General features: G+C 38.7%; 2 protein-coding genes across 3 annotated transcripts in view; both read left to right on the top strand.

Annotated features, from left to right (window-relative positions):
- The window catches only part of MAN2B2 (mannosidase alpha class 2B member 2), a 35569-nt gene extending 23356 nt beyond the window's left edge, over positions 1 to 12213 (top strand). The window contains exons 11-21 of one of the 2 annotated variants that reach the window (XM_054065899.1): positions 745 to 931; positions 1815 to 1948; positions 4021 to 4277; positions 6223 to 6414; positions 7279 to 7531; positions 7633 to 7743; positions 7854 to 8046; positions 8707 to 8859; positions 9204 to 9316; positions 10959 to 11076; positions 11952 to 12213. In XM_054065899.1, coding sequence (XP_053921874.1) covers positions 745 to 931; positions 1815 to 1948; positions 4021 to 4277; positions 6223 to 6414; positions 7279 to 7531; positions 7633 to 7743; positions 7854 to 8046; positions 8707 to 8859; positions 9204 to 9316; positions 10959 to 11076; positions 11952 to 12046 — 1806 coding nt within the window. In that variant the 3' untranslated portion in view covers positions 12047 to 12213. The remainder of the gene's footprint in view (positions 1 to 744; positions 932 to 1814; positions 1949 to 4020; positions 4278 to 6222; positions 6415 to 7278; positions 7532 to 7632; positions 7744 to 7853; positions 8047 to 8706; positions 8860 to 9203; positions 9317 to 10958; positions 11077 to 11951) is intronic. The other variant, XM_009564670.2, reaches the window with a different exon arrangement.
- A 2058-nt stretch (positions 12214 to 14271) lies between these two features.
- Positions 14272 to 27726, top strand: LOC128852057 (uncharacterized). The gene is made up of 8 exons (XM_054065524.1): positions 14272 to 16598; positions 17725 to 17793; positions 18196 to 18565; positions 19384 to 19545; positions 21292 to 21621; positions 23051 to 23164; positions 24245 to 24369; positions 25913 to 27726. Exons 4-8 carry the CDS (start codon positions 19491 to 19493, stop codon positions 25955 to 25957), a joined length of 669 nt encoding a protein of 222 aa, XP_053921499.1. The 5' UTR covers positions 14272 to 16598; positions 17725 to 17793; positions 18196 to 18565; positions 19384 to 19490; the 3' UTR covers positions 25958 to 27726.

The raw sequence follows: 27726 nt of genomic DNA, 5'->3' as shown, positions 1-27726 counted from the left end.
CTAACCCTATAGCGTAGGAACCAAGAGTGAAACAGGAGAGACAAAGAGATGATTATAGAACATGTCTCTCACTGTGACGGGTTAGAACAAGAGTGAACTCTATCATTTCAGTAGTGGATGTCCGTTCAAATACAGACGTTTTCTTGCCCTTGGTCAGAAAATGTTGGTGTGCACCAGTCCACAATGCTCTGTCTGTGAAGCGGTTTTTAGCTAGTACCATCGTCACTGCACTTCAGCACCCACCCTATTCACCAGACTTGGGTCCCTCATCCCGAAGATCAAGTCTGTGCTCAAAGGAACCCATTTTTTGTTGTTAGACAATGTGAAACCAAAAATAACGGAGATCCTCAACAGCCTTTCAGGAAATGATCCATAGAACTGCTTTGAATGTTGGCAGCATTGTATGTAGCTGTGTGTCAAATCAGAAGGAACTATTTTGAAGGAAATTGTAGTTGATTTTCTTAATTTTTTTTAACTAAAGAGAGTTACAGGCACATTCTGGGGTTTTTTTGTGTTGGACTTTGTGTATCTAGAGGGAAGTCTGTTAGCATCTTGTCTTTGACCATTTCATTCTGCATATAACAATTTGGAAGAGGCAAAATGTGAATCTGTGAATATAGTGGTAGTATGTTATTTTTTTGAGTTATAGAAGTCTGAAGGTTAGTGGGCCATGTTAATACAAATGCAAACCTGAAGTTGTCATGCTGTTGCATTGTGACCTTTCAAACTACTCTAAAATGTTAGGTCCAGCACCATGATGGCATAACAGGCACGGAGTCTCCCAAGGTGAGGGACATGTACATGAATAACTTGATGTATGGAATGCTCAACGTAAAGAGGCTAATGGCTTCCATAATCTCTGACATGAACAGTGCAAAGAAGAATAGAGACGTCTATTCTTCTGTTTACAATAAAGACTCGGGAATACCAGGTACATTTTAACACAGCTTTTCCAATTTTCAGGCTAACTTATGGAAGGTATCATGTTTTCCTCCAAAACAATCAACATACTGTGTACCGCCTAAGTTCCTGTTTGCTTTATGAGCCCTGCTAGAACTGAGGCAAACTCAGATGAGTTTGAGCTCTTGGATCTCAAGCATCTGAAACAAAGACCTTTAAAACTATGTTAGGCAGAGACCTGCCTCAGCGCATGTATTAGACTTGGCTCCCACATTCAGACCCAAAGTGTATAGTGAAGGGGAGGAAGAGGTGCTAATCATGGTAATTACTAAACTAACCTTACTGTGCTGCATAAGATTACACTGTAAGAAGCACAGTCACAATTAAGAGATGGTTTTGCTATAGTGTACTTCCAGCTTGTGTAAAAGAATTTTTAAGGAGTCTATTCTAAGGACTGTACATGCCCTTGTATCTTTACTTTGAAAACTTGTAGAGCTGTCAAATGTAAGTAGTCCCGTGGGATGTGCAACGGACTGATTTGGGGTTTTCCAGGGTTTTTTTATTAGGTTAGACTTTTCATTTGATCTTCTGTGTAACTCTGTTAAAGTTAACCGCATGACAGTGAGTTATGGTAAGATGCTTATTTTCACTAAATGCATTTACATTCAACTCCGGTATCATTTTCTGAATATACAGTCTCTTTTTACTGGGTAAAGAATAGAAGAATAAAGCAGAAGGGGCTTTTATGAAGTTATAAAATGTTTTCTTTTTTCGACCATTAAGTTTTACTTTGGGGTTTTATGTTAAAATTTCATAAGATGGTTGCACCTAGACAGAACTGTCAGATATTTTTAATATCGCATTTTAAAAATACATTGTTTTAGTGACTGATAATTTTGTTTGTGTTTACGAAGATGCTACAGGTGTTGAGCAGTATGTGGTTGTCTATAATCCACTGGCATGGAACATCACTACCTTTGTCACGGTTTCTGTCAGCCACTCGTCAATGAGTGTATATGATGAACTGGGACATTCTGTACCAGCACAGGTACTTCAACTTGGTTTCTTTCTGTTGCTTTTCTTTCACTTGTGAATTTCTACTGACTTGGTCATGCCTCCTGTCAAAGTGTGATAATATATAATATTCAGTGAAAGGAAGTATTAGTTCAAACTAGGACTTCTCAAGTTTTCCTAGTCTTTCTTCAAGTGATTTTTTTTTAACTGTCTGTTCTCTGAACTAGAATTTTTTAATCTTAATGTCTAAAAGAGCTTCCTGCTTTTCTGGTGTGTTTAGTTTGTCCTTTGCATGCCTGCTGTGTGTGACCTGGAGCTTTTTAACTTGCTTTTCTTTCTATAAAAAACAGTAAAGCCTTTTTGGTTGAAGCCCTGCCCTACAATTGACTGTCCGGTTTGTACAATTGATAGATGCCTTAGGGAGGAGAAGAGATTTAATAAATATAGGCCTTATTCACAAGCTGAAAGGAAGCTGGGAACAGTCAGCAGTCATATGATGTATCATTCTGTCATAACCAAACTTCAAGACAAGGCCAGCTGTTCACTGGAAGAGGAGAAAATGGCCTCAACTAAAAGCTAGCACTAGCCTTTCTCAGGAGCATCTGCTGGACCAAATGCATCATGATCAATGTAGGAATGCCTCTTGCACATATGGCCCAAAGAGATGTGACCCAATTCCAGGTGCTGCCCTCTGTTCCTGAGCTGCCAGATAGCTCAGCAAGTTCTGCCAAATGGGCAGAGTTCCTGTTATCTGTGGCTTATGACTATTGCCATGCAACAAGGCGCATTGTAGTCAGGTAGTGATACACACAGCTGTCTCCTATTCCTGCACATATATGTGAGAGTGGCATAAGACCATACTGCCTTTATCTGGAAGCCATCAGTCTTTTTGGTTAGCACATGGTCACACTTACCTGTTAGCCACCTACCACTCAAAAGTCCTGCCATCTGAATTGCTTCAGCCTTGTAAGATACAAGAATGAGATTGATATGTATCTAAAGCATTTATTTCAGGATTTAAGATTCCCTTTTAAAAAAGACAAACTTCTCTGTTCCAGAGTCAGTCTGTACTCTCTTCTGCTAGAAGTTACCTATAAACGCACGTGGGTAGTCACTTCAAGGTAAAGGAAATCATTTTACCAGTAATGAGGAGGTGATTTAGGGTCTTTTTCTTCCAGTATGCACTGTTCAGAAGTGCGTTCATATCACACCCTCTTTCCTTTTAAGAGAAAGACATCTTTAGCTCAAAACCCTGATGTGAGTGTGTGGCTCAGAGGAATTGAGGCTTGGCAAGTGCTCTGACACCTTCTTCACTGTATGTGAGTTGTATAGTGAGGGAAGAGAATGAAGGTAGGCCCTGTTGATACCACTAAGTTTAGGAGGTCAGTGGTGTGAGTAGCTGGGCATATGCCAGTCCACAGTGTAAAGGTTCAAACAGCTTGCTTTAAGTACTGGGTAGTCATAACTAACTTGTTTGTCCATATAATCTGTTCAGTATTTCTCTAGTCCTGTATTATTCCCTCACACCAAAAGATAGTACTAAATTATACGGGCAGGATACGTATAATTGAAAGATCATTACAAACTGTGGTTTAAGGTATTTGATGTTAAGTAAACAGTTGTTTACTGTTCAAACGCCATGTGCTTCTCCCTCCATCTCAGTGTGTCTTGCTGAAGGTGAGGGCACATCTGGGTGCTTCCTCTCCTTGCCATGAGTTTTCTCATACTTGCACTAGCCACCTCTCTCATGTTTCAGTCTGTTTTCTGTCATTTGACTGATTAGTTTAATTTGTGATTATTTCTGCTTGTATAGACATTTTGTAGTGCTATCTTAAATCAAGATCTAAGATTCTATGTTCACATTAAAGTAAGATTTAATTCTGTAATTTGCTTAGCAACCCTTTTACTTCACGGAAAGTCTAAGCTTAATATAAGCTCACCAAACTCCCAATTAAAAATAGCTCAGATTTACATTATAGTTGAGAATTATAAGAATGACATGTTTAGAAACTTATTTTTGTAATTTAGAGCTTACAACACATGAAGATAGTTGCCTTGCTAGTTAATTTTCTGTAACGGAGCATTGTTGTGTATGTTAACATCCAGGTTCTAAGCTCAGCGGAGTCCCATTCTACCTATGATCTCTATATTCTAGTTGCAATAAGTGGTCTGAGCTACAGAAAATACAGTGTTAAACCCTTGCATGGTAAACAGTCTGCGTTTGTTGGAAAATCAGTCAAGTATAAGCGAAAAGACGTAACTTGTGCAGATAAACAAAGTCAACAGTTGCTTCCTGTGGTTAACAACTGCTACCAGGTCTTGTTTGACCAAAATACAAATCTAATGCACAGCATTACAGAGAGGTGAGCTAACCTGCTTTTTTTTTAATAATGTTTCCACTTCTGTAAAACCCTTTGTAAAAATAAGTCCGGGGACTGATTCACGTACTTTAATTCTGAGACTTAACTAATGAGATGTTCTCTACAATTATTCTTTTTTATCTCCAGTTGACGTCCTCCTTCCTACAAGAAACATCAATGCTAGCCTGGATGTGATTCCGTACTATTTCTGTAGTGTTGTTGCCCTATTTAACCATGCAGTTGGTCTAAGATTACATATCGCAGTATTAACTCTTAGATAAGCATAATCTCATTGTACTTTACTTCTAAAGAGGGTTATGAATGTGTGTTTGTATTAAAAATAAAAAATGTAAGGGCATGCACTGTAGTTATATGATGAGCCTGAAGAAAGCAAGCAAGAGCTTTCTTTTACTAATCAGTAGTGTTGTGCAAGTCCTATATCACTGTTTCTCTGGTAGAAAACTACAAAACTTTTTGAAAGGAAATATTTGACTACGGAGATTCTATGTAATCAGGCAAATAAAGTGGAAAATTAGTCAAGATTGGGGTGAGATTTGGGGGTCTGCAGATTGTCTTTATTGGGTGATGCAAACTGGCCCAATTCCTTCAGCTTCAGTATTGCTGTGCTGCTTTTTGCCTGCTCAGAACTCAGATTGTCATCTGTCTACTGATGAAAGATTTGACCTCGTAACTGCTAGATCTCTTTCACGTTTGTGTTTTTCTTCATAATTCTGCTTCCTAGAGCAAGAACTTGTATAGTTAACAGTATAGTTAAAATCAGCTTTAATAATATAGGTGTGCCTTAATTAAGAGCCATGGAGTAAGTACTTTGTCAGAGTGCCTCCAAATCCTAACTGTATCCCGATTCCAGGAGGAATATAGTAAGAAATATAATGAGGAAGAACAAAAATCATAATTCAAATCCCATTTTTCTCCATCCTGTTCTGGCAGGCAACAAGAGCTGGAATTAAGCATGTAAGAGAAATGGGATAGTCACTTTCTTTACAAGCCTTCAGGCAAGCTTGGAATGTTTGAGTTTCAGGAAGTTTGCTTTGAAGTAACAGGAAAGAGTAAGGCATCGGGTCAGAGTAGGTGGAAAGCTTGAAAAGGAAGAAGTTCTTCAACTGTGAAGCCTTATGAAGTTTAGCTGCAACAATTAGAACTTCTAGGTCCTGCCTCTGCACAGGAAATGCCCTATAAGAGGAGCAGTAAATAAGATTCAGATATGTTTTTCTCAGTCATTACGGTTGTAGGTCACTGTATTAACACTAGCTAAAATGGTTGGCAGTTTATGCACCAGACAAAGTGATTTTTCCTATTTTCCCGGCAAGGCTGCAAGAGATAAGCAGAGCAGGTAGCTGAGGGCAGTAACGTCTTAAATTGCCTTCATAAAACTTTCCAAATACTGTGATATGGAATCATGAATACCTAAACTGTAAGCTTCAGGGTAGAAAGGAGGTGACAAAGCGGGCACTGAGTGTAAATTTTGCTGTCCTGTCGCCATCATGTCCCTTATCAGTGTTAATTATGGAAATTTGCAACATGCTTATCTACCTAGCTACAAAGTCAGTTAAAATAATCTGGTACTTCACTAATATGGTGTGATGTACCTCATTTTTTGCAGTGGGTAGGTTTTGGCTGTGTAACAACTCAAAACAATGAGCTAATCTAGGTCTTGTTTCTGTCCTGAAATATTTCTGTTTTAAGAGAGTATAAAATTACATAGAATCTCCATTTATTTGCACACTGACAGATGTCTTGACAGGAAGCACTGTTAATTCTCTGCCATCTTCATTTTCCAAATTTTATCAAATCAGCTACTCACTTGGAAGAAACACATTTTTTTTTGTTTTCTTATGTTCCCAGACTCATTCCCATTGCAGTTCAGCTTTGCATCTGTTATGTACGAAATGTTTGTAAGCAATATAATTTTTCTGTGGATTCACAGGGAGACCAACCGGACTGTCCAGTTGACCCAAGAGTTCCTTGAGTACCATGTGAATGGAGACATAAGGAAAGGACCCATTTCAGATAACTACTTATTTGCCCCAAATGGTTCAGCTGTTTCAGTATCAAAAGCAGTGGGACTGGAAGTGATTTCTGGAAGCTTGGTGACAGAGATAAGGCAGTATTTCTACAGGTATGACAGCTACATTTCACTGGAATGTTTAATTCTCTGTATGAGATTAATTCTGTATAGTCACATCTGAACAGTGAGTTCTGTGTACTGTTTAGAATTTAGATGAAATAACTATCATGCATCTGCTAAATATAGTGCTGAGGAAGCATCTCCTTTAACTAGCACATATTGCTGCAGGGAGGGATGTGAAGACCTTTCAGAATTATTTTCTGAGGTTTGGTTTAAGGTGCAGCTTCTGTTGGGATCCTGCTTCCATACAGTTCAATGAACAATGCAGCTAACATCTTCTTGCATGGGTGAAATTTGGGTATAATGGTACATTTTTATAACTCTGAATATATTCTGCCCAAGTGAAAATTATATCTATATCTATAACCCCTTCACCCTTTTCTAAATCTGGCTGTTTGATTGAAGCCTTTGACTTTTCATGGCTTTGTACAAGGATTGTGTTTAAGGACCTTTGGAAAATAGTGGAAATCTTGCATCAAAATTTCTGTTACCCAGATTGAAAAAATACATATATACTGTAGAATGTAAATGTATTGCTTAGGGAGTCGTACTTATTCTATAGTTTTTTGTTAATGTTGAGAAAGACAGAGCCTCTTTAATCAAATGAAGAGTCCTCTTTATGCTTGCAGCACTAAAGGAAGTTCTAGGATATAATTTACTCCAGCTCAGTATCTGTATATTTGAAAAATTAAATTTAAATTAAAAATAATTGTATGTGTATATGAAACATGTAGAAAATAGGCAAGAAAGTTGTCTATTTGTAAGATAACATCATGAATGATTTGCAAGTCTTGACATAACCAATTCACTTCTCCACTTTATAAACTCTTCATACCTTTCCTCTCATTTTTACAGTAATGTTACTGCCCAGGATTACGTGTATGCAGTATATACCAGGATGTATACAGCACCAGAAGGCTACGATGGGAAGTTGCTTTGCCACAGGATAGAGCAAGAATACAGAGTTGGGCCTTTGGAGTTAAATCGTGAAGCAGTTCTAAGAACAAGCACAAATTTGAACACCAGGCAGCTACTCTACACTGACAGCAATGGATATCAGATTCAGAAAAGACCGTTCAAGGCATATGTGAATAACACAGTGGCTCGGGTAGGTACAAAGGTGTAACTCAAAGTCAGTTGTGTCTTATCATTCTCCATTATTGTTACCTAACTTAATATTCTCACTGATGATTTACTGTCTGTTTTCAGAACTATTATCCTATGGCCCAGACTGCCTATATTGAAGATGACACCACAAGGCTGATGCTGCTTGCAGAAAGAGCTCATGGTGTCTCGAGTCTAGGAAATGGACAAGTGGAGGTAGTGTATAAATTATATTTTTTCCTGGAAGAGCATAATTTCATGGCTGCTGATAATATAATAAAGCATGGTGCCTGATTACTCTTGTGACATTTATCTTCCCAATACAGGTGATGCTTCACAGGAGACTATGGAACAACCTTCAGTGGGACCTGAATTACAATCTCACTTTGAATGACTCTTCAGTGGTTTACCCTGTGATTTGGCTTATTTTAGGATCCAAGGCTATCACAAATATTTTCTATCAGACAAGTAGACTGGCATTAGAACACAGGCCAGTAATAATGTTTGGAGAATTATCAGGTAACTCATTCCATCTCCATACTATTTGTAGCATCTGAATGGCTTATTTATTTTGCTCTGGTATATACTGTTAAGTTTGTAAATGCAGACTTCAAGCTTTCTGTGTGGTAAAGTTAGTATGCAGTGAGTTAGGAGGCATGTTTAGAGCCTGCTAATTACTTTGCATTAATTTCAAACATGGATGTTGTCCAAGTGTATGAGATGTTTCTCTTGTTATGTAATTATGTCTACTTTCAGAGGAGAATAAATTTTAAAGCATCTAATGAGAACAAAATGTCCACAGAGGGAATTAGTGCAAAGTAGCTAGTGCATCATATATCAGCTTCCAAGATGCTGAACCCTTAATGACCATTTCTGAGTCATTCATTTGAAAATATTTTTTTGACTTATTAACTAAAACTGAAGCGGGATAGTGGAATAGCAACTTCAGGCTGCATTGAAATTTACTTTATGAGAAGCTTTAGTATACTTCTCCAGCAGTTAAAATCATGCTGCTTTCTGCTTTGTATCTCAGAAAGCCTTGGAGGAGAAAGCATAGCATTTTCTTTGCATTTGCCTTAGCAGAAAAAGCAAAAATCTCTTTACCTTTCCACAGTACTCTTGCCAGACTTGTGTGTCTGATGGATGTTTGATGTTTACTTTGTTTCACTTTGCATGAAGGAGATAAACCAAAGCTACCTGGACAACTTCAGCAAAATGATGTCCCTGGTCCACCTGTCACACTCCCACCTAATCTTCATCTCCAGACTCTGAGCATTCCAGGGTGGAGGTACAGCTCGAATCATGCAGAGCAGGTCCACAGCATCCGCATGGGTAGGTGCTTTCAGAAGGGTGGCTGGATGTTACAGCTAAAGAAGCTGGCTTTCTTTTCTTTGTTGTCCTCTATGGCTAGTACTTGTATTTATCCTAAGTATTAAATTCCTCTACTAAGAAAGTTTACTGTATGATTGCTCTGCTCGAAGTAAAATATTTCTCTTGCATGAGTTTTGTTTGCCTGTGAGCATCATTCCTGTCAACCCCTAGAGCTGAATATTTCCTGGTGTTAGCCCTTTGGTAATTTTAAAAATCAAATTATGAGGGTGTAAAGCTAAAAAAAAGTTGAAAAATTGAGTTTCTATTTAAAGTAAGAAAATGTTTGCATTTTTTTTCTCTTAAAGGTAAACAGAAGCAAGGCGATGCAGACTTCAGTCGTGTTCTGCTAAGAATTAGGCACTTGTATGAAGTTGGAGAGGATCCTGTGCTGTCTCAACCTGTGACGGTGAATCTGAAGGTAAATTTAGTCCTTCAAGACTAAATGCCTCTTGAGGTGTTGTTGCTCCGCAGAAAACTGGTCTCTGTGTGGTACATAATCCACAACAGATCATAGAATCTTAGAATAGTTTGGTTTGGAATAGACCTTAAAGATCACCTAGTTCCAGCGCCCCTGCTAAGCCTCCTCCTTTGTAGCCTCCTCTGGACCTGTTTCAGCAGTTCCATAGCCTTCTTATGTTGGGGATTCCAGAACTGGGTGCATTACTCCAGATGAGGTCTCACAAGAGAAGAATAGAGGAGGAGAACCACATCCTTGAACCTGCTGGCCACCCAGAATACAGTTGGCCTTCTGGGCTATGAGCGCACATTGCCAGCTCACGTCAAGCTTCTCGTCACTCAGCACTCCCAAGTCCTTCTCTGCAGGGCTGCTCTCAATCACATCATCCCCCACCCTGTATTGAAATTATGGATTGCACCGACTCAGGTGTAGGACCTTGCACTTGGACTTGTTGAACCTCATGAGGTTCTCACAGCCCCACTTCTCCAGCCTGTCCAGGTCCCTCTGGATGACATCCCGTCCTTCTGGTGTGGCAACTGCACCACTCAGCTTGGTGTCATCTGCAAACTTGCTGAGGGTGCACTCGATCTCGCTGTCTATATCAATGATGAAGATACTAAACAGCACTGGTCCCAATACGAACCCCTGAGGGACACCACTTATTACAGATCTCCATCTGGACTTTGAGTCATTGATCACTACTCTCTGAATATAACCATCCAACCAGTTTCTTATCCACTGATTAGTCCACCCATCAAATCCATATCTCTCCAATTTAGAGAGAAGGATGATGTGGGGGACCGTGTCAAAGGTTTTACAGAAGTCCAGTCAGATCACATCCATCGGTTTACCCGTGTCCACTGCTGCGGTTACTCCATCATAGAAAGCCACTAAGTTGGTCAGACAGAACTTGCTCCTGGTGAAGCCATGCTGGCTGCCATTAATCACCTGTATGTGCTTTAGCATGTCTTCTAGGAGGATACAAAAATACTACTATACCTTTAACCTCTGTTGCTTCAGATGAAGTTGCAATGGGCATAGCATGAAGATCTGCATAGATATCCATAGGACTGATCTTCCAGGACACTTCCTGCATTACCTTACCCGGTGCAGAGAGTCTGCTTTGTCATTTCTTTACTTACTGCGATTTGTACTTATAATGAAATTGGACAGGATTGAAGGAAACAAACTTTCTTTTCTTCTGTAGTTTTTTCCTGCTAGATTTTGTATAATATATGGCAAGGATTTAGTATTTTAAAGTATGAAATTTTGATTATGATGACAGAAACATGGGGAATAAGGTGCAGCTTTCTCTGTTTTGTTTTTTTAAGTACAGTGTGAGTTATAGCTCTTGAATGGAAAACCTAATAGGCTCTGAACTTTGCTGCAACACAGAAGAAGCTCTCAGCACCTCAGCTTCTTAGTTTGAAGCCTGGTGAATCTGTATTTGCCCTTATGATTTTTAAAGTCTCTACTGCTCTGCTTAACAGATCAATGCTAAGGAGAAAAATTCTACTCTGATGTAATTGTGTACTAGACCCAGGAGTCTGATGCTATTCTCAATAAATCGTGATTTGCTTCCTTGTGTTTTCTTTACTCACAGTCTTTGCTAAAAGGATTAGGATCAGTGATGCTAGTGGAAGAGCGATCACTCACGGGCACCTGGGATGTTAAAGCTTTGAAGCGGTGGAAATGGAAGACTGCACAATACCCAAGCAAAGGTAAGTGCCAAGAAGCCACAATACTCGGGAAGGTTAGTGTCTGTATTGTTGTTGACTGTTAAAGCTTAATAAATGGTTTAATTAAAAATACAAAAATATTTGCAAGATTAAGAATATATTGTTCTTCTATATGACAGACCTAGTACCTGACAGAGACTGCAGGCAGTAACATTTGTCAAAGGTTCCTTGCAAGTACTAGACTGCTGTATTTCTCTGATGGCTTGAAATCTCTCCAGTTATCTTTGTCATGATAGAAGTAACTACTTTATGAATTCACACTTGTGACATGTTGATTTTGTTAGATGCTGATGAGTTGTGTTAATCTCAGCTTAAGCCTGCGCTGTGGAAAACAGACAGCTGCAGTTAAAAATCCCCACTATAATCAGCTTAAATGACTGTGTGGATATGATTGAGGTTAGGGCTGACATTCAAGTCAAATGCTGTGGGTGACCTCATTTCATGTCTCTTTCCAGTCGGTTGCTTGGACATTGTCCTTACTGTCACATCCATTATGTGCCTTGTGAAAAGTTTGCAGTGGTTTTGGGCTGGGCTAGGTGGGAATTTAGAGCTCTGCTTGACCCGCAGCTAGGAACTTGCATGCTGTTTACTTATGATAAAGAAAAGGTGCGTGACTAGCGAGTTGATCACATTTTCTGTGTGAGTCAGTGTTTGAAAAGTAGATGGATTGTTGTATATTTTAATGTTATGAATGGATGCATCTTAGGCTCCTTAATACTTACAGCCTTAAGGAGGAAAATCTGCTCAAACACCAGCTTTCAAGGAAGGAATGAGTTAAAAATGTTGAGATAGAATCATATGTACAGCTGAGTAAAGCTTCTTCTGGAATAAACTACCAATGTTTTTGTGTTTTACAGGATTCTCCAACAGTACAGAGACCTCAGGAAACTGTATTATAACTGTTCACCCAATGGAAATAAGGACTTTCTTTGTATACTTTCAAGGTCAATAAAGTCTGATAGAGTATTCCAGGAGTGAATATGTAATAAGTGTGAATTTTTGCTTCAGGACATGAATGATGACCTTGAAAAATGTTTTACTGCTGTTGATGAAGGAAATAATCATTTTGGAATAAACTCTAAATAAACTATTGGCCTGAGTTGTGGGTATTTTTGTTCATTAATTATTTACAACTCTTTTTTTTTTTCTGAAACAAATTCAATTAAAAAATATAGAAATGACCTTGGTGATGCACTGCAAGCATGTTGAACATTTTCGTGCTTGCTGTGGGTGGTTCTAAAGTGATTGCTTCTATGGTGCTTCACTGTGGAGCACTGCTGAAGTCATATTAGTCCTGCAGTCTTGAATTATCTTTCTAATTAGTGGTGATCTCAAGAGTCTTTTCTTAGGGTTTTTATTATTAGAGGGGATGACTTCCAAATCACAGAAAAGTGATTTGCCAAATGATGTTCTGTTTATACATGCAAGGAGGTATGCTTGTCATGTATTTCAACTACTGTGTCTTTGTGGCAACAACTGCAAAATTTCTGCTTGCTGTACACTGAAACTGAATGTACTGTTTGTATTCCTTTTCACTAAGTTTGTTTAAATTGTGTCTCTTAAGGGTCAGGTCTGATTGGTTTTGCTTTGTAGAATCCCAGTCCTGGATGTTCTTATATTCTGGGTAAACAAGAGCTAGAACTGTTGACAGAAGGTCTATTGTCACATGGCCAGTAACTAACTCATTGCATAACCTGAAGCAGGAACACCATTCTTATGGCATTGTGCACTTTCATACTTCTCAGGCTCAAAGAATGTGCACAGTGGTAGCAGGAAATGTTTCATTAGCATCAAGTTGAAGTTAATTATGGAGGACTGTGTTTAGGGTCATACTGGTAATAAGTGCAAATTCTAAGTAGACCTGATTGAGCAGCAGCAGAAGGAAACTTAGACAATGAGTAGCTTTCCTAATAGCCGGTACGTATTTATGTCCAAAAAGATGTTGCATTTTTCTATTTTTCACCTTAACTCTGATCAATGTGGAGCTGTAGAATCTGATGCTGTTCAGATGCCATTGGGCATCTCTACTTATTTATTCAACATGAAAATGCACATAGCTCAGATGGGATCAAGTCAGTCACTTCGTGGTAGTGATGAATTACACTTGGTGCAACACTGTATGAAACTGTTTTTCTGCCCAGTGAAAAACATAAAACTGAAAGAGGAAAGATTTAAAAGGGGGACTATGGGTGTCTTTTCAATCAGTTAATAATTCCAGATCTAGAATTATGTAAAAATGACATTGTACTGTGGTAATTGTTCTGATTTACTTCAGCTGTTCAGCAATAATTTCCTCCATGTGGAGACACTGTTAGAGAACAAAGGAAACAGAGTGGAAAGGGCTCTCCCAGAACAGCTTTTGTAAAGTGGTTATGTTGAAGAGCTGCGCTGGTGGTCAATTTTTCTGTATAGACAGCCTGTTTATACTAACTGGTTGCATCTCATTAAAATCACTGCAGAAACTGCCACATTCAGTTACTGGCTGTAGAACTGTTGTTTCATATTTTCTATTGGTTATTTTTCATACTTGGCCATAAATATTTAGTGATATGCCAATCTAACCTGCCGGGCTGCAGGAAAGTCATTTTCCTGCAACAATAAACCCAAAGGGGAAGAATATAACACTGTGACTAGGATGCAGTAAAGCACGATGGCAGCTATTTTTTGTTTTGTGTATGTAATTGGGAAATAGAATGTGTTCAGCTAAGTCATTTTCATTGTTCGTACGTGCTTTCTCATTCCCTTCTTGATTATGCCATGTAGTATAATGAGTATACTGGGTAGATTACACACTGATATGCTTACAATTCATATTTTTCTGGCTTGTCACAGCAAGTTATGCTGATAGATTATAAAAGTTGAACTATGTATTCAGTGGCCAATTGCATGGTCAATCACGGCCAAGCATTAGAGGATCCTACAGCTGCTGACTCTGGGCGCTTCTTTCCCAGATGACAGGTTGATACCTTTCTAGTAAGCTGTGTTAGAACAAATCCTACAAAAACCTTCTGTATGCAGGATAATAAAACAAGAATACCTCATTACCTGCTGATTTATCTGTTGCGGTTTTCAGATTTGAAAGAAAAAGGAAAAAACCTCACAGAATATTTTTATCTGCTATTATTTCCGTGCGTTTGGCCATCAGGGAATAATTTGCCAGAGCCAAATCCTGTATTGCACTGGAGGCATCCAAGGCTACTGTCTATAAAAAGCACGGCCTTCCTTCTAGAAGGAGATGTCATTGCATATTTTATGTGTTATTTTTCCTGAGAAATCTCAGCCCAAGCAAAGGAAGCCTGCAGGCATTCAGACCTATAGAGGGACTCATTTAGTAATCATTTTTCTCTTCCCTCATATGTATCAAGATAGTGAGGGGAAATATTGCAGTGCTACATCCAGACTTCACATGAGTCAGGCCACTCTGTATTTAAATAGTACTTCAAACTGTATGTCAGATGGGACACGCAAAAGAAAAGAGGGTGGATCTAATGTTATAAGCAGGGGAAAAAGTCACACATACATGCAGTGTATTTGTGCTTCGGTGAATAAGCCTTGGTTTTCATTTTGGTTGGGATTAAGGAAGTAGCAGTTACAGAGTGGAAGAGCTAGGAGGAGACAGCCGATCGCTTGCCTCTTGAAGGTCAAGGTGTGACAAGCAGTCAGAGTGAAACTGGTAGAAGTCTGAAATAACGGAATCTTCTGATACCAATTTATTTTGTCCACAGCTCCTGGCTGCAGACTCTCCAAAATACTGCTGATCTGGGTCTTGTGGGAGATAAGCTTATTTTGCCTGGAAAGCTGAATTATGTTCATTCCCTCATTCTATGTAATTTTGAGGCGTAGGAGCTTTAATGTCCTCAAGAGCTGGTGGAGTCCTATTTGTGTCCAGGAACAAAGAGTGGCACTCGACAAACCCTGTTTTACCATATCTTTTTCCAGTGCCCAAGGCCACCTTTTCATGTTTTCGCTGTGGCTTTAGGCTCTGCTGGCCGCAGCACTGCTCAGCATCTGCTATGGCTTGAGTAGCAAAAACATGAGCCTTATTTACGAAATGGAAAGGGAACTACTTCCAACCACTGAAGATGACAGGGTTAGCCCCTACTTAGCAAACATGTGGTTGGGTTTCTTATATTCTGCTTTGCTTCCCATTGCCCTGTTCTATCTCAAATATTTCTAGCTACATCCACATTGCTGAAATATAGATATTAGTTATTTGGACTCACCAAAGAAATAATTTTCTTGTTAGGCTTTCTTTGTTTTACATTAAGCCAGCTGCAGAACTAAACTGAAGCTAAAGTAAATTATTCCTCCTGATAGCTTTTATCTTAGGAAAGTCCCACTGATGAATGTAGTGGAGCCAGTACTCTGAGCACTTTTTTTCTATTGTGTAAAAATTAAATAGCTACTCTTTTGAAAGGAACTTTTGCAGATCACTTCTTTAATTACTAGATCAGGTGAAATTATCACTTGCACTCTTTAAAATAATTTGAAAATTAATTGTAGTATCTACAATTGGTGTATTTGTTTTTTCAGTCCATTTGTGCTGTGGAGATTGTTTCCTTAATAATATGTAATTTATTATTGACAGTCAAAAGATAAATTAGATGTATTTTTTTTGTGCTAATAAGTAAGTGGGCTAAGAAGAGCTCTGGAGTCCATATCAAAGTGACGGTTTGGTGGTTTTGGTTGGGTCATAGCTGGACAAAATTAATAATGTGTGTGTGTCATAAAGAAGACGTAGAACACCACTGACCGTTATGAGGTAGGTTACGTTAAGGTTAAGTTAGGTACTGGTTAAAAGCCCCAGTGGCAGCCTGCTTCTCTTCTCACGTTTGAGTCATAAGAGAGGAAGATTCATGAGTTGGGCGCAACAAAAGACAGACTTCCATTTTCACCAGAACTTTCTTTTGGCACACCTGCAACTTTCTAAAGTGTTTGCTAGAACTTGAAGATGATCTTGGAAAGGCAAATGTGAACTAAAAGTTTCTTTTTAAAAAGAATCTGTTAATGTCTTTAACTTAGTACTTCAGAATTTTGTTTCAAGTGTGAAAATATCACATGAAAATTTCACATTAAGTTTCCATAACAAATAAATGTAAAAAAAATTGGCTTTTGCTCCATCTTTTTATTACAATGCAACAGATCTACGAACTCATTTAATGACCTGATTTTCACACGTACGCTACTCAGTGCTGCTATAGATTAATAAAGTTTCCTGGCTGACAGTAACACCTCAAAAATGCTGATATTAATATAAGCTCTTGAACAAGTCTGACATATGGTTAAGGAGGAGGGAGAGCATTTAGGTCCTCTTTGTTTAAAAGTTTCACATGTATTTTTCAGTACGCCTCCACTGGTGTTCTTTGAACACCATAGAGAAAAGTTTTAGGAAGATGGATTTGTGCAAAGCATCCAGAAGAGACTGACTGTAACTATTCATGCCTTTCCAAGTACAGAGAGCTTCTGTGCTGAGCAGCTGCTCTGCAATCATCTCCAGCACACAGGTGAGTGAAGTTACGTATTTACAGAATCCAAATTCATTGATGCAGTATCTGAGGTTAACTAAGATAAAGTTGCAGAAAAAAGAAAAAAAGAAAACTTAAAATAATCTGTCTGTTGTAACTGTTTTCCTGACCTACATAGTCGTTTTGTGTGATGCACTGGCAGCAAAGCTGGCTTGGGAGATTTTGTCACCATGTTTTTCCACCCACTCAGTAGTACTGTGATGAGAGTTTGTGGGGTTATGTTGTAAAACGGTACAATGAAGTAACCTGGGCTAAAAATAAAACTTTTTACCCAACCGCTTTTCCTGTGTGCCATTTCATTTCATCTCTGACAGTAGATGCTTTGGATTAGAACCAGAGCATGTTTCAGAGTAAATAAAAGCTGTTGTCAGCACTATTGAAAATGCTACTCTCTAGACAAAGTGTTCTGCATGCTGAAACCGCCAGCTGCATAACTCAATGCTAAATACACAAATTTAGGTATTTAAATACATGAGAAAGTAGTTTTTCCCTTTTACCATGCATACTTCTTTTATTCTACATCTTTGGTCGGTAGTACCAAAGAAAACATGAACATCAATGCTAACAGAATTATTTAATATCATTAACTAATATCTTTAAGTATAAATTACTTGCTTTAATATATCTTTCCATTCACTTGAATTTAAAGGTATTTGTTATGGCCTCACTAGCTTTAAAAGGTGATAACTGGGTCATCTGGGTTCCATCAGAAATGGGGATAGCCTACAGCACTTCATGACGTTTATCTTTGCTATTGTCTCATTTTTAATTTTACTTGCAGTCTAAACAACTCTGCAAGCTACTTCTGTTAGGTGAATACTAAGAAGCAAATGGGCTGATGCATCATGCTTTTGTTGCTTACAAATGGAAAGGAACAGAGCCTCAGACTTTAAATGTGGCTGTGTCTTCTTTACAAATTGCAGTTCAGCTGTTCTGGATGCCTGCCCAGTGCTGCTAAAACATGATGTTATTCTTAGGAAAATTTGTGGTTGACAGGTTCTTACCAAATTCTTAGTTCGACTGATTTGTGATCTCAGTATATTGTATTAGAATTGGGTTTTTTAAATTTCTTTCATCGCAATTTTGATGTTATCCGACTGAACAGGTTTGTGGGACAATTCTATCTGGCCTGTTACCTTTGCATTTGAAGCATCTGTCAAGAGAATAAGACTGGGTAAGTTGAGAAAATAGAAGCAATGTTTTGTCTTAGAATCATAGAATAGTTTGGGTTGAAATAGACCTTAAAGATCATGTAGTTCCAACCCCCCTGCCATAGGCAGGGACACCTCCTACTAGATCAGGCTGCCCAAGGCCCCATCCAACCTGGCTTTGAACACCTCCAGGGATGAGGTATCCATAACTTCCCTGGGCAACCTGTGCCAGTGCCTCACCACTCTCATGATGAAGAAATTCTTCCTAATGTCTAATCTAAATCTGCCCCTCTTAAGTTTATATGCATTCCCCCTGGTCCTATCACCAGAAGCCTTTATGAAAAGTCCTTCCCCAGCTTTCTTGTAGCCCCTTTCAGGTACTGGAAGGTTGCTATAAGATCTTCTCAGAGCCTTCTCTTCTCCAGGCTGAACAACCCCAACTCTCTCAGCCTGTCGTCATACAGGAGGCGCTCCAGCCCTCCGATCATCTCTGTAGCCCGCCTCTGGACCCATTCCAACAGCTCCATATCCTTCTTACATTGAGGATTCCAGAACTGGACACAATACTCCAGATGAGGTCTCACAAGAGAGAAATAGAGGGGCAGAATCACTTCCCTTGGCCTGCTGCTCACGCTTCTTTTGGTGCAGCCCAGGATACAGTTGGCCTTCTGGGCTGCGAGCGCATGTTGTCGGCTCACGTCAAGCTTCTCATCGACCAGCACACTCAAGTCTTCCTCTTCTTCAGCCAGACAATATAAAAGATTCCAGATTGGAGCCATAAATCAGTACTGAAGAGTAAGAAGCATCAAAAAATTATCTATATTTGTAGGATTTCTTTTAATAATTGAAGGCAAGTAAGTTTTAACATGGTCCTTAACTTGATGACATAACTGTACATACTTTTATTTAACCCATGAGTACAATCATCCTAAACAAGTCTTATTTAATGTACATGACACTAGTGTTGCATTAATGTAACTGCATCCGTAGCGACAATAATGAGATGCATCACATACGCAGTGTAGTGTCCTGGATTATTTCCCACTGATGTTGCAGGATGCTGGGGCCACTGCGACTGCAGGGTTCAAACTCATCGTTCCTCCATTTCTCCTGCCGATGGAGCTAATGCTGCTGTTAACACAAAAGTAGGAAAGTACTTTTCTCACAAGGGGGAAGAATTTAGGCAAGACTTCAGCAAGATGACAATGACATGTGTGATAAGGAAAGACAGGAGTAATACTTGGCATCAAGGTAGCCTATGTACAATTGTCATCTCTTTGGCTTCGGATAAGATTCATCAGGTTGGCTGCAGGAGGCTGCTGACAAGCATGTGCACAGTAGCTAAAGAAGTCTCATCTTCATAAAATGCCTTTAAATAGAAGATCGAAGAAATGCAATGATAAGCTTTCACGTAAGACCACTGTAAGTATGGAAAAGGAGATTCTTATGCTGTATCAGAAGAGAGGCTAATCGAGTGTAGAAAGGTAACTAGTTTTGATAGAATTTAAAATTTAAAGAAGAATTATACTGATTTCAGGGAAGATGACTGGGCTCTAAAACAGACGCAACTATGACAACAGTTTTAAAGAGTGAAAATTTCCGTTGTATTTCAGCTTCTATCATCCCCACCACATGAGGGAAGGGGAAGTTAACATGCTTTTGTTTGTTGGTTTGCTGATCTTCAACAAAGACAAACTGATGGAAGTACTAATAATCCTGCATGATGATCGTAATTTCATTGAAACTTCTTCTAACAATGTGTTTTGGGTTCTTAGGTAAGTGATGTTTACTTTTTTTGTTTTGTTTGTAGTTACCTGTAACTCTTGTGCTGGATTTAAAAAAACTTCTTGTATCTCCACCTCAAATAGACGTGTGAGAGACACAGAGGATGTTAACTATATTTTCATAATGCTGAAATCAGAATTAAAATGCATGGGGAATCAAAAAGCATTTTCACAGAGATTGTTGTAGAAAAGGTATAGAGGAGCAAATCACACACTTTGACACACGAAAATATGTTAGGTTAATGCAAGCACTGTTTTTCTTAGACCTTCAAATTTGCATATTTATTGTGACTTCACTGAACGTAGAATTTTAAAATGTTAAGGAGATTTTGTTCTAGATCACATCTAGATCACATAGGTACTGAAATATAAAGCAGATAAGGTTTCATGTTTCTTATTCAATACAAATTGCACTTGATAATACTGAAATAAATTTTAAAAAACAGAGGCAGAGATTGAGAGATTAATTAAGAGCAAAAGGATTTTTTCAGTGATATTTTTCAGAAAGAAAGTAAACTCACAAGATAGAAATGCAGCACAGATGCAGCACAGCTTATAGCACAGTTGTGCTTTAAATGACAAACCAAATGAACAGAAAAACTGAAAGTAGTGATTAGTTATTTAACACTTAAACAGCTTCTAAGTTGTCATTTATACAGTACATCAAATCTTTCCCTTATTTTTTCTGCTGTTTATATTAACACTATACTGGTCATATTGTTTCCACAAGTTGTTGAGCATTGTGTTGTGGAAAAAATAGAGATGCCTGACTCCTTTATGTATGGTGAATATGTGGATTTTTCTAAGGGCAAAAGAAAAAGGTTTATTTACATAATTCTAACAAAATTTTTCAGATGCCATTTTTGGACCAAATAGAGGCAAAATCATCCCATTACTTAGATGTTACTGTGAATTGTGCCTGAGTTACAAACAGGATAAAATCTGGAAGAAAATCATGCATTTTACTCTCATTATGAGTAGTTCTTCATTTTAGTAGTATTAATGCTAGAAAAGGATATAATTTTTCATGCAGCATATGAAACTAATGGTCTCAGTAGTCATGGGGACAGATTTTATAGGATTAGCACTTGCCATTAGAATATAAAAACCAGTTATCTGATATCCGCACAGTGGTTTCATTTCAGAAGAAAATATGTATGGTATTGCACGATATCTCATGTAGATCATTTTGCATGTGGACTGTGAGTGATAAAGACTCAAAGCAGGAAAGAGTACAAAGTTTAATTTCCTTTAATACTGTTCAAGTCAACCTTAGCTAAAAGCCAGGCAGCAAAGCTGATATGACAACTCTGGTCTGGTTGGCATATTGAATACTTATTAAACTAAGGAGGTGAACTTGATTCTATAAACTACTTGTCAGCAAAAATGTAATGAAAGAAGTTTAAAAAAAAAAATAAAACCCACCTCAAAATTGCCATGTATTTGTCACTAATTAGATGCAGTGCGGGACAAGAACTCCTACATGGTTACAAAAATTGTAGTGGATTTTTCATTCTATCTTGATGACTCTTACAGTATTCACTGATGAATCATTTTGAATTACTCCTTTTGGTCATTCTTTATCTGGCAGATAAAGTGTTTAATATGCTTCAGGCTCAACCTCTATTACTCAACCTATGTTATAACCTCTTTTTGAGAAAATAAAAAATAATATATTGGCAAATACACAGTTCTTTGCTGCTTTAACCTTTAAATCCATATGTATTTCTCCATTAGCTACAGGTCTCGGTAATTTAACAGTCACACAAATACCAACGAAAATATACCTATCAGTTGGAGACTACACTGAAATCACCTGTATCTGGAAAAAATCTGTTGAGAGATATAGAGTAAGCTGGTATCTTGTTAACAAAGAGAACATCACCAGAACTGTATCATCAGAACTTTGCTATGTGTCTGATATGACCCGTCAAAGCAAGGATGTGCTTGTGATAAAATCTGCCAATGTAAATGACACTGGATTTTACTACTGCGAGATAATTATTGAAATACCTTTCTGTAAGAAAGTATGTGGAAATGGGACGACAGTGGTTGTTGAAGAGAAAGGTAAGCATGCAAGAGCGTATGTGTGCCTTTTAACTTGTCATCATAAAGATTCTTAGTTTGAACTGTTTTATACATTTCCTCCCTCTACCACGTCCTTCTCTCAGTGCTGTCGTTATCAGGGTGGAAGAGAGGACCTGAACGGCTTTCAGTGACAACCAACTTAAGCTCTCTGCCTTAAAACCCCCAGTGCAGTGTTTGTTTTATTCTGTAAGGGTTTGCTAATGGGAATTATTAATTAAGGTTTACAAAAAAAGCTGTGCATCAGCTGCGTATTTCATGAAAGACCTGAACATAATTCCTTCTCAGAAGGGGTTTGGTAGGCTGATGTGAGACAGTGAATGGATCTGCATTGTGGTGAGATGTGGCTAGAACAGTCACACAGTTACTCTGATCAGTAATATGTACCCTTTACTAACAGTTTTATCTTTTTATTACAAGTTCTTAATAAAATGTAGGAGATAATATGGAAGATAGGGTGGTATGAGCTCTACATTTACAAGGATTTTTGTCCATAAAGAAAATGTTTTATATAGTCTGTGTCTCCTGTTTTATTGTAGTCACAAGCTAACCTTTACAGGGGAGCAATTTTAAGGTCCCAGTTCTGAATTAAGCATTGAAAAGCATTAATACAATGAGCATTCAAACGGGATTAAATCTTTCAGCAATAGCAGTAAGGTATGTTTTACATTAAATTATGGAAAGAATGTGGCATACTTAGAAAGCTTTTTACGTCACTTCTGTTACAAAGCTGTCTCGAGACACTGTGCATCGCTTCTTGAAGATGCTGATCTCTGCCTCTCTCTTTTTGCATCTCAACTGTAGAGAAAGAGTTGAGGACTAGCTCTGACTAGACCTTTAACATTATGAAACATCTCTCAAATATCGATTGATCGAATCATGGGAAGTAACCTTTCCATTCATCCAGCACAGTCCAATTTTTGAAACTATTTTATGCAATTAGCCAACTGGTAGTCCAAAAAGAGGCACAAAAATTATCAAAGACTTAGAAAATATCAGTGGCAGAGAATAAATGTGGTAGTGTTCAAAATGGTGGGAAATTAATGTAAAAGGCTGTTAAGTAGCTAAAATAATCTAAGCTCCTAAAATCAGTTAGGGGATCTGATCTCTTACTTGGTCAAGTAGTAATAGCCTTAAAGTACAAGCAGAAATTATTCATGTTAGACACTGGGGCAGGGGTAAATTGTCAAGCTGCAGAAGCTGTAAGAAGGGTTGATGTTACTCTTCATCTGGCAAGCATCCCTCAGGACTCGGGAACTGTAAAGTGTAGATGTCCTTACACTTGAGTGAGGGAATGGACTGATTCATTCATGAAGTTACTTTTAATTTTTAGTAGTTTTTTTGCTATGGTGTTGTTCTTCTATTATATCCTTGAATAGTATGTAACTTTATTTAAAATATACAATTGCAGAAGTTCCCACATTGAAAAAGAGAGATTTGGCAATATGGGCCATCATTCCTTTCTTAGTTGCAGCGGGAAGCTTGTACCTTTGCTGCAAAAAGAAACAGCACTCAGAACTTTCTGGTGAGTGACAATATTTCCATTAACACATGCTCTTTGTGTTAGATGTTTGTTTTGAGATGGCTGGACAGATGCACTTAAAAGGCATCACTAGGAGGAATTTCAGTGTATAACTTGTTCTGTTGGTACTGATTGGACGGCTTGGGACACCTTGACCTGAGAGGAGGGCTTGGAGGCACAGCTTATGTTTCAACTGAGTGCTCTTGCGGCCGCTTGCCCCCATTATTAACCTTTTCAGGACAAGTGATCACTTAGACTGAATATCTTGACCTGCCTGGAGTATTGAAGGATATCAGTTCTGATAGTTTCTTAGCAAGCCAAAAAAGTGGGGAGCCAGCACGTAACTGTCTTACACCCGGTAGTGACATCTGGAAGTGACATCTGAAAGACCCGGCCTTGGGGACTTTATTCTGACCTATGTTTCTTAAGCAGCAAATTTTCTTAACTAATTATTAATTTTTGGTTTTTGCGAAATCCCGAAATGTGGTACGGATGAACTCAGAAGGAAAAACAGTGAATGGCAAGGGTATAGGACAAGTATAAATGCAGGGCATCTGTGGCAATGGATATACATCAGTGATATATAATCTAAGGCAGCCTCTTAAGTAATTGTAGCATGTGTATTACAGTTGCAATGTGAGGCTTCCTCAGTTTGTGAGCTGTCAGGAATATGGGTGTAATAGCTGTGCCTTGAGATGCAATGCAGCTTGCAGATTACAAAAGCAGGGAGAGGAGATTTAGACAAGTCCCTAAGCTCCTATTTCAGTCACTGGAGTTGACACAGGCACCTGTATGACCTCTGACCCCTTTCTAAGTGTCTTCTTAAGGGTGAGGTGATCAGTTCCCCTGATCATGGAACAAATTCTGCTGTACAGCTGTCTGTTGCATAAAGGCTATTCAGAAACCTGAAGGTAGTTGATATCATCTGCAAGGTGAATACCACTGCCGGCCCTGCCATTGAGCCTAGACATACAAGGGCTCTGCACTTTTCATTTCTGAGCTTCCGTAGAGTACCAGTGTGATGCTGGAAATGGACAGTAAGCAAGCTGTGACTCTAACTTGGTTTTTGCTAACATCCTGCAGAACTGCCTGTGCCAGCAGAAAGGCATCAGGAGGAGCAGATGCGCGAAGTTGCAGATCTTGATGGGGGAAATGAATACACCAATGAAGCAGCTGAGGAAATCCTATCATGTAATTCTGCTGAATGGGTAAGTGGCTGAGATAAAGACTCTTGCTATGAGAGAAGAAAAAAAAAAAAAAAGCTTTCTTGTATAAGAAAACACTCAGAAATAAGGTATTTATGTAGTAGGAAAGTATTGGATTCCATGTCTTGCAGAACATGATCAGTTCAGTTTAATTTTATTTTTCTGTTTGTGCAAAATTCTCTAAAACGTGCACACTAGTTTTTTACATTGCTTACATATTTTTTTTAAGCTTGGAAATTTGCTGTAAAATTTCTGGCTACGTTTGAGGACCATTTCTAGAACAGCAAACGTGAAAGTTCTCTACGCCCCTGCAAGGCTATTTACAGTCTCCAATTTATGTCATGTTTTTTTCTAATTCTTAGGATTGCAAAGGCTATCTTTTATCACAGAACCTGTATTTTATGTCATCGCAATGTTCAGCAACTAGGTCAGTGACAACACATAGCTCCAATTATCTAAGTTATCTTAACCTGAGAGTGAACATCCCCCACGACAAAGCAGGCTGCAGTACTCATGCTTTTACTGTATAGTACTTGTCTCTATCTCTCTGAAGATTCATTCCATATTTCTTGATTTGAGATGCTCAGGGAGTGTTTCCCAAACAGTTCTGCTAGCTGTGGGGGAATTTGGCCCTTGAGGGAATTCTTGGAGCACTTGATTTTTTCGTTGCTAAGATCTGCAGGTTCCAACCCAAATCTAAGCACTGCTGTAGCATTAAGGCAAACTCCCAGCTCATGGAACCACACAAAAAGCACACTCCTGAGGCACTCGAGTTGTGCAAAAATGCACAGAAACATTGATTCCAATTAGCTAGCCGTACTTACCACCTGTTTGACATACATCCAGCAGGTGCTTCTCTCCAATCTGAGCACCGATCATTAAAACAAAAATAGTAAACCGCCATAGTAAGTGGAAGTGTGAAGACAAAAAGCCACCACTTCATGCCTATCGCTTTTTTGCCATGTCAGCTTGAGAACTTGATTCACTCTGTCTGTGAGCACAGGTCTCTGTGCATGTTTCAGGCAATTCTTTGATTCTCAGGCTTTGCTAAAGGACTTACCTGAAGTTCCCAAATCCTATATGTGCTTAGGAAATGAAAATAGGGTGATTTTTGCACAGTCCAGGATAACATATGAATACTGCAAGATTTTGCTAGTTTGCTACATCAAAAAGGCATCCATCCAGAAGGAACAGTGTGATAAAGCTTTTTGGAAACAGTGAAGCTAAATGGTTAAGATGGTAAAAATGTTTTGCCGTTTCAGATTTCATAGAACCTGGTTTGCACTGGAACTTGACTTCTTTGCAATTCTAAGTACACACTTTGTGCCTGGTATCTAATTAACTAAGAGAATTGAATCCAAACATAAGAACACTTTGCCTTTCCATGTTAGTACTGAGACACTCTTTAACTCTGAAACTATAACTTCAAGGCCCATGTTTCTGTTCCCTCGGGCTATGCTAGATGCTGTGCCTTCACTAAAAGTTTATTTTAAATAAAAGTTATGGGCCAAAGTTATTTTGACTGGAGGTTTCTTTGCTTTTTAAGGTTGTGTCTACTCTTTATGAATCACTTGATTCTTTTTTGCAATGAATCAAGAGGAAAAGATGACAAATCCACCACAACTCTTGTATCCAATGCAGCAGATGAACAAATCCCACAAAGCAGGGCAGCTGAAAAGTCAAGAATGAAACAAGGATATGCCATCTACTTTGACATTCAGGACTAAAAGGACATCATACACACAATATGGCTAAATAGCTATGAACCAAAACCATGACAATTTGCTGCTGAAGGACAGATTACGTGAGTTTCCTGTCAGAAGCATGTCAGTAGGACAATACATAAGAAAAAAACTTGGTTCCAAGAAGTCTCTGAATGTTTTGTCATCAACGAAACACTAAGGAGTCTGCATTTGGAGGGTATGTCATGTTACAAGATTGTCTTCTAACTCTTTCCCCTGTGTCCAGAAATAATAAAGGGTACATTATCATACTTCAAAAAATATTCAGGACTGAACAACATTGTCCAACCAAAACATTTCTTCAGGCAGCCCATGCATAAATAGCAAAGGTAGAGGAAAAAATGCACATGTTGATAATCATTTGATCAGATAAACAATACTACGCATATGGTGGGGTCTGATCTCTGAAACCATCATTAGTGCTGACCACATCATAGACAGAATGGTGTGCCAGAAAGGATTATATGGTTGTGGAAAGGGACTGTTAGGGTTAATTCATTCACATACTAGGAGAAGCCTTTCAGAGAAGGTGATCTCCTACACACGATGAAATACTGGGTTTAAATGAAGTTAAATATATTATTATTATGGATAATAATTGTCTAACTTGTGGAGGAGGCGTACTTGTAGGAGATGGGAGTATTAACACTTGTTCTACTTTTGCGAGCTCTAAAGATTTTAGAAAATCACTGAAGAAAAATCAAAACTGAAAATGCACATAAAACCTGGCCTCCAAGGTCTGATCCGAGGTGAAGAGTACTGATAGCAAAGCTATCCCCTCCTATATGGGGGCAGGCTGAGAGAGTCGAGCTTGTTCTCTTTGGAGAAGAGAAGGCTCAGAGGAGACCTTATAGCGACCTTCCAGTACCTGAAAGGTGCTACAAGAAAGCTGGAGAGGGACTGTTTACAAAGGCTTGTGGTGATAGGATGGGAGGCAATGGGTATAAACTGGAGAGGGGCAGTTTTAGATTAGACATAAGGAGGAAATTCTTCACTATGAGAGTGGTGAGGCACTGGCACAGGTTGCCCAGGGAAGTTGTGGCTGCCCCATCCCTGGAGGTGTTCAGGTTAGATGGGGCCCTGGGCAGTCTGATCCAGTGGGATGTCCCTACCCAGGGCAGGGGGGGTTGGGTCTATATGATCTTTAATGTCCTTTCAACCCAAACCTTTCTATGGTTCTATGATTATCTTGTGAGGAAAGAAGGGCAAAATTACTCCACTGCTCAAGTGGTTTTGTAACAGCTCTTACCTGGGCAGTGCAGTAGGTGCAGGCTGGCTTTCCCAGATCCCTTACTTTCCTGGGCTATTCTGCAGCCTGCCCTGAATGCTTTTTTGTAGTAAATATACTGCTGTCCAAAATATGCTGCAATCACTGCACTGTGAACATACCCTGTAAGAGAGAAATTACTTGTTATATTTCATCTCATTATATTTATGTATATTAATAAATTGAATAAAGCTAGAAGGCTTTTTTTCTTCCTTTTGAAGTTAAGTCACTTTAAAATCTTAATGTCTTTTGTCTTGAAATTCACTATTAAAGATTTGTTTCCTTTACTGCATGGTGAAACATTATCACATGCCGTATTCCTTTGAGGATGACAAATGAGGCTCTAGATTT

The sequence above is a fragment of the Cuculus canorus genome, chromosome 4 (genome assembly GCF_017976375.1).
Source record: "Cuculus canorus isolate bCucCan1 chromosome 4, bCucCan1.pri, whole genome shotgun sequence".
NCBI classification, from domain to species: domain Eukaryota; kingdom Metazoa; phylum Chordata; class Aves; order Cuculiformes; family Cuculidae; genus Cuculus; species Cuculus canorus.
This window is presented reverse-complemented; position numbering and strand designations above follow the sequence as displayed.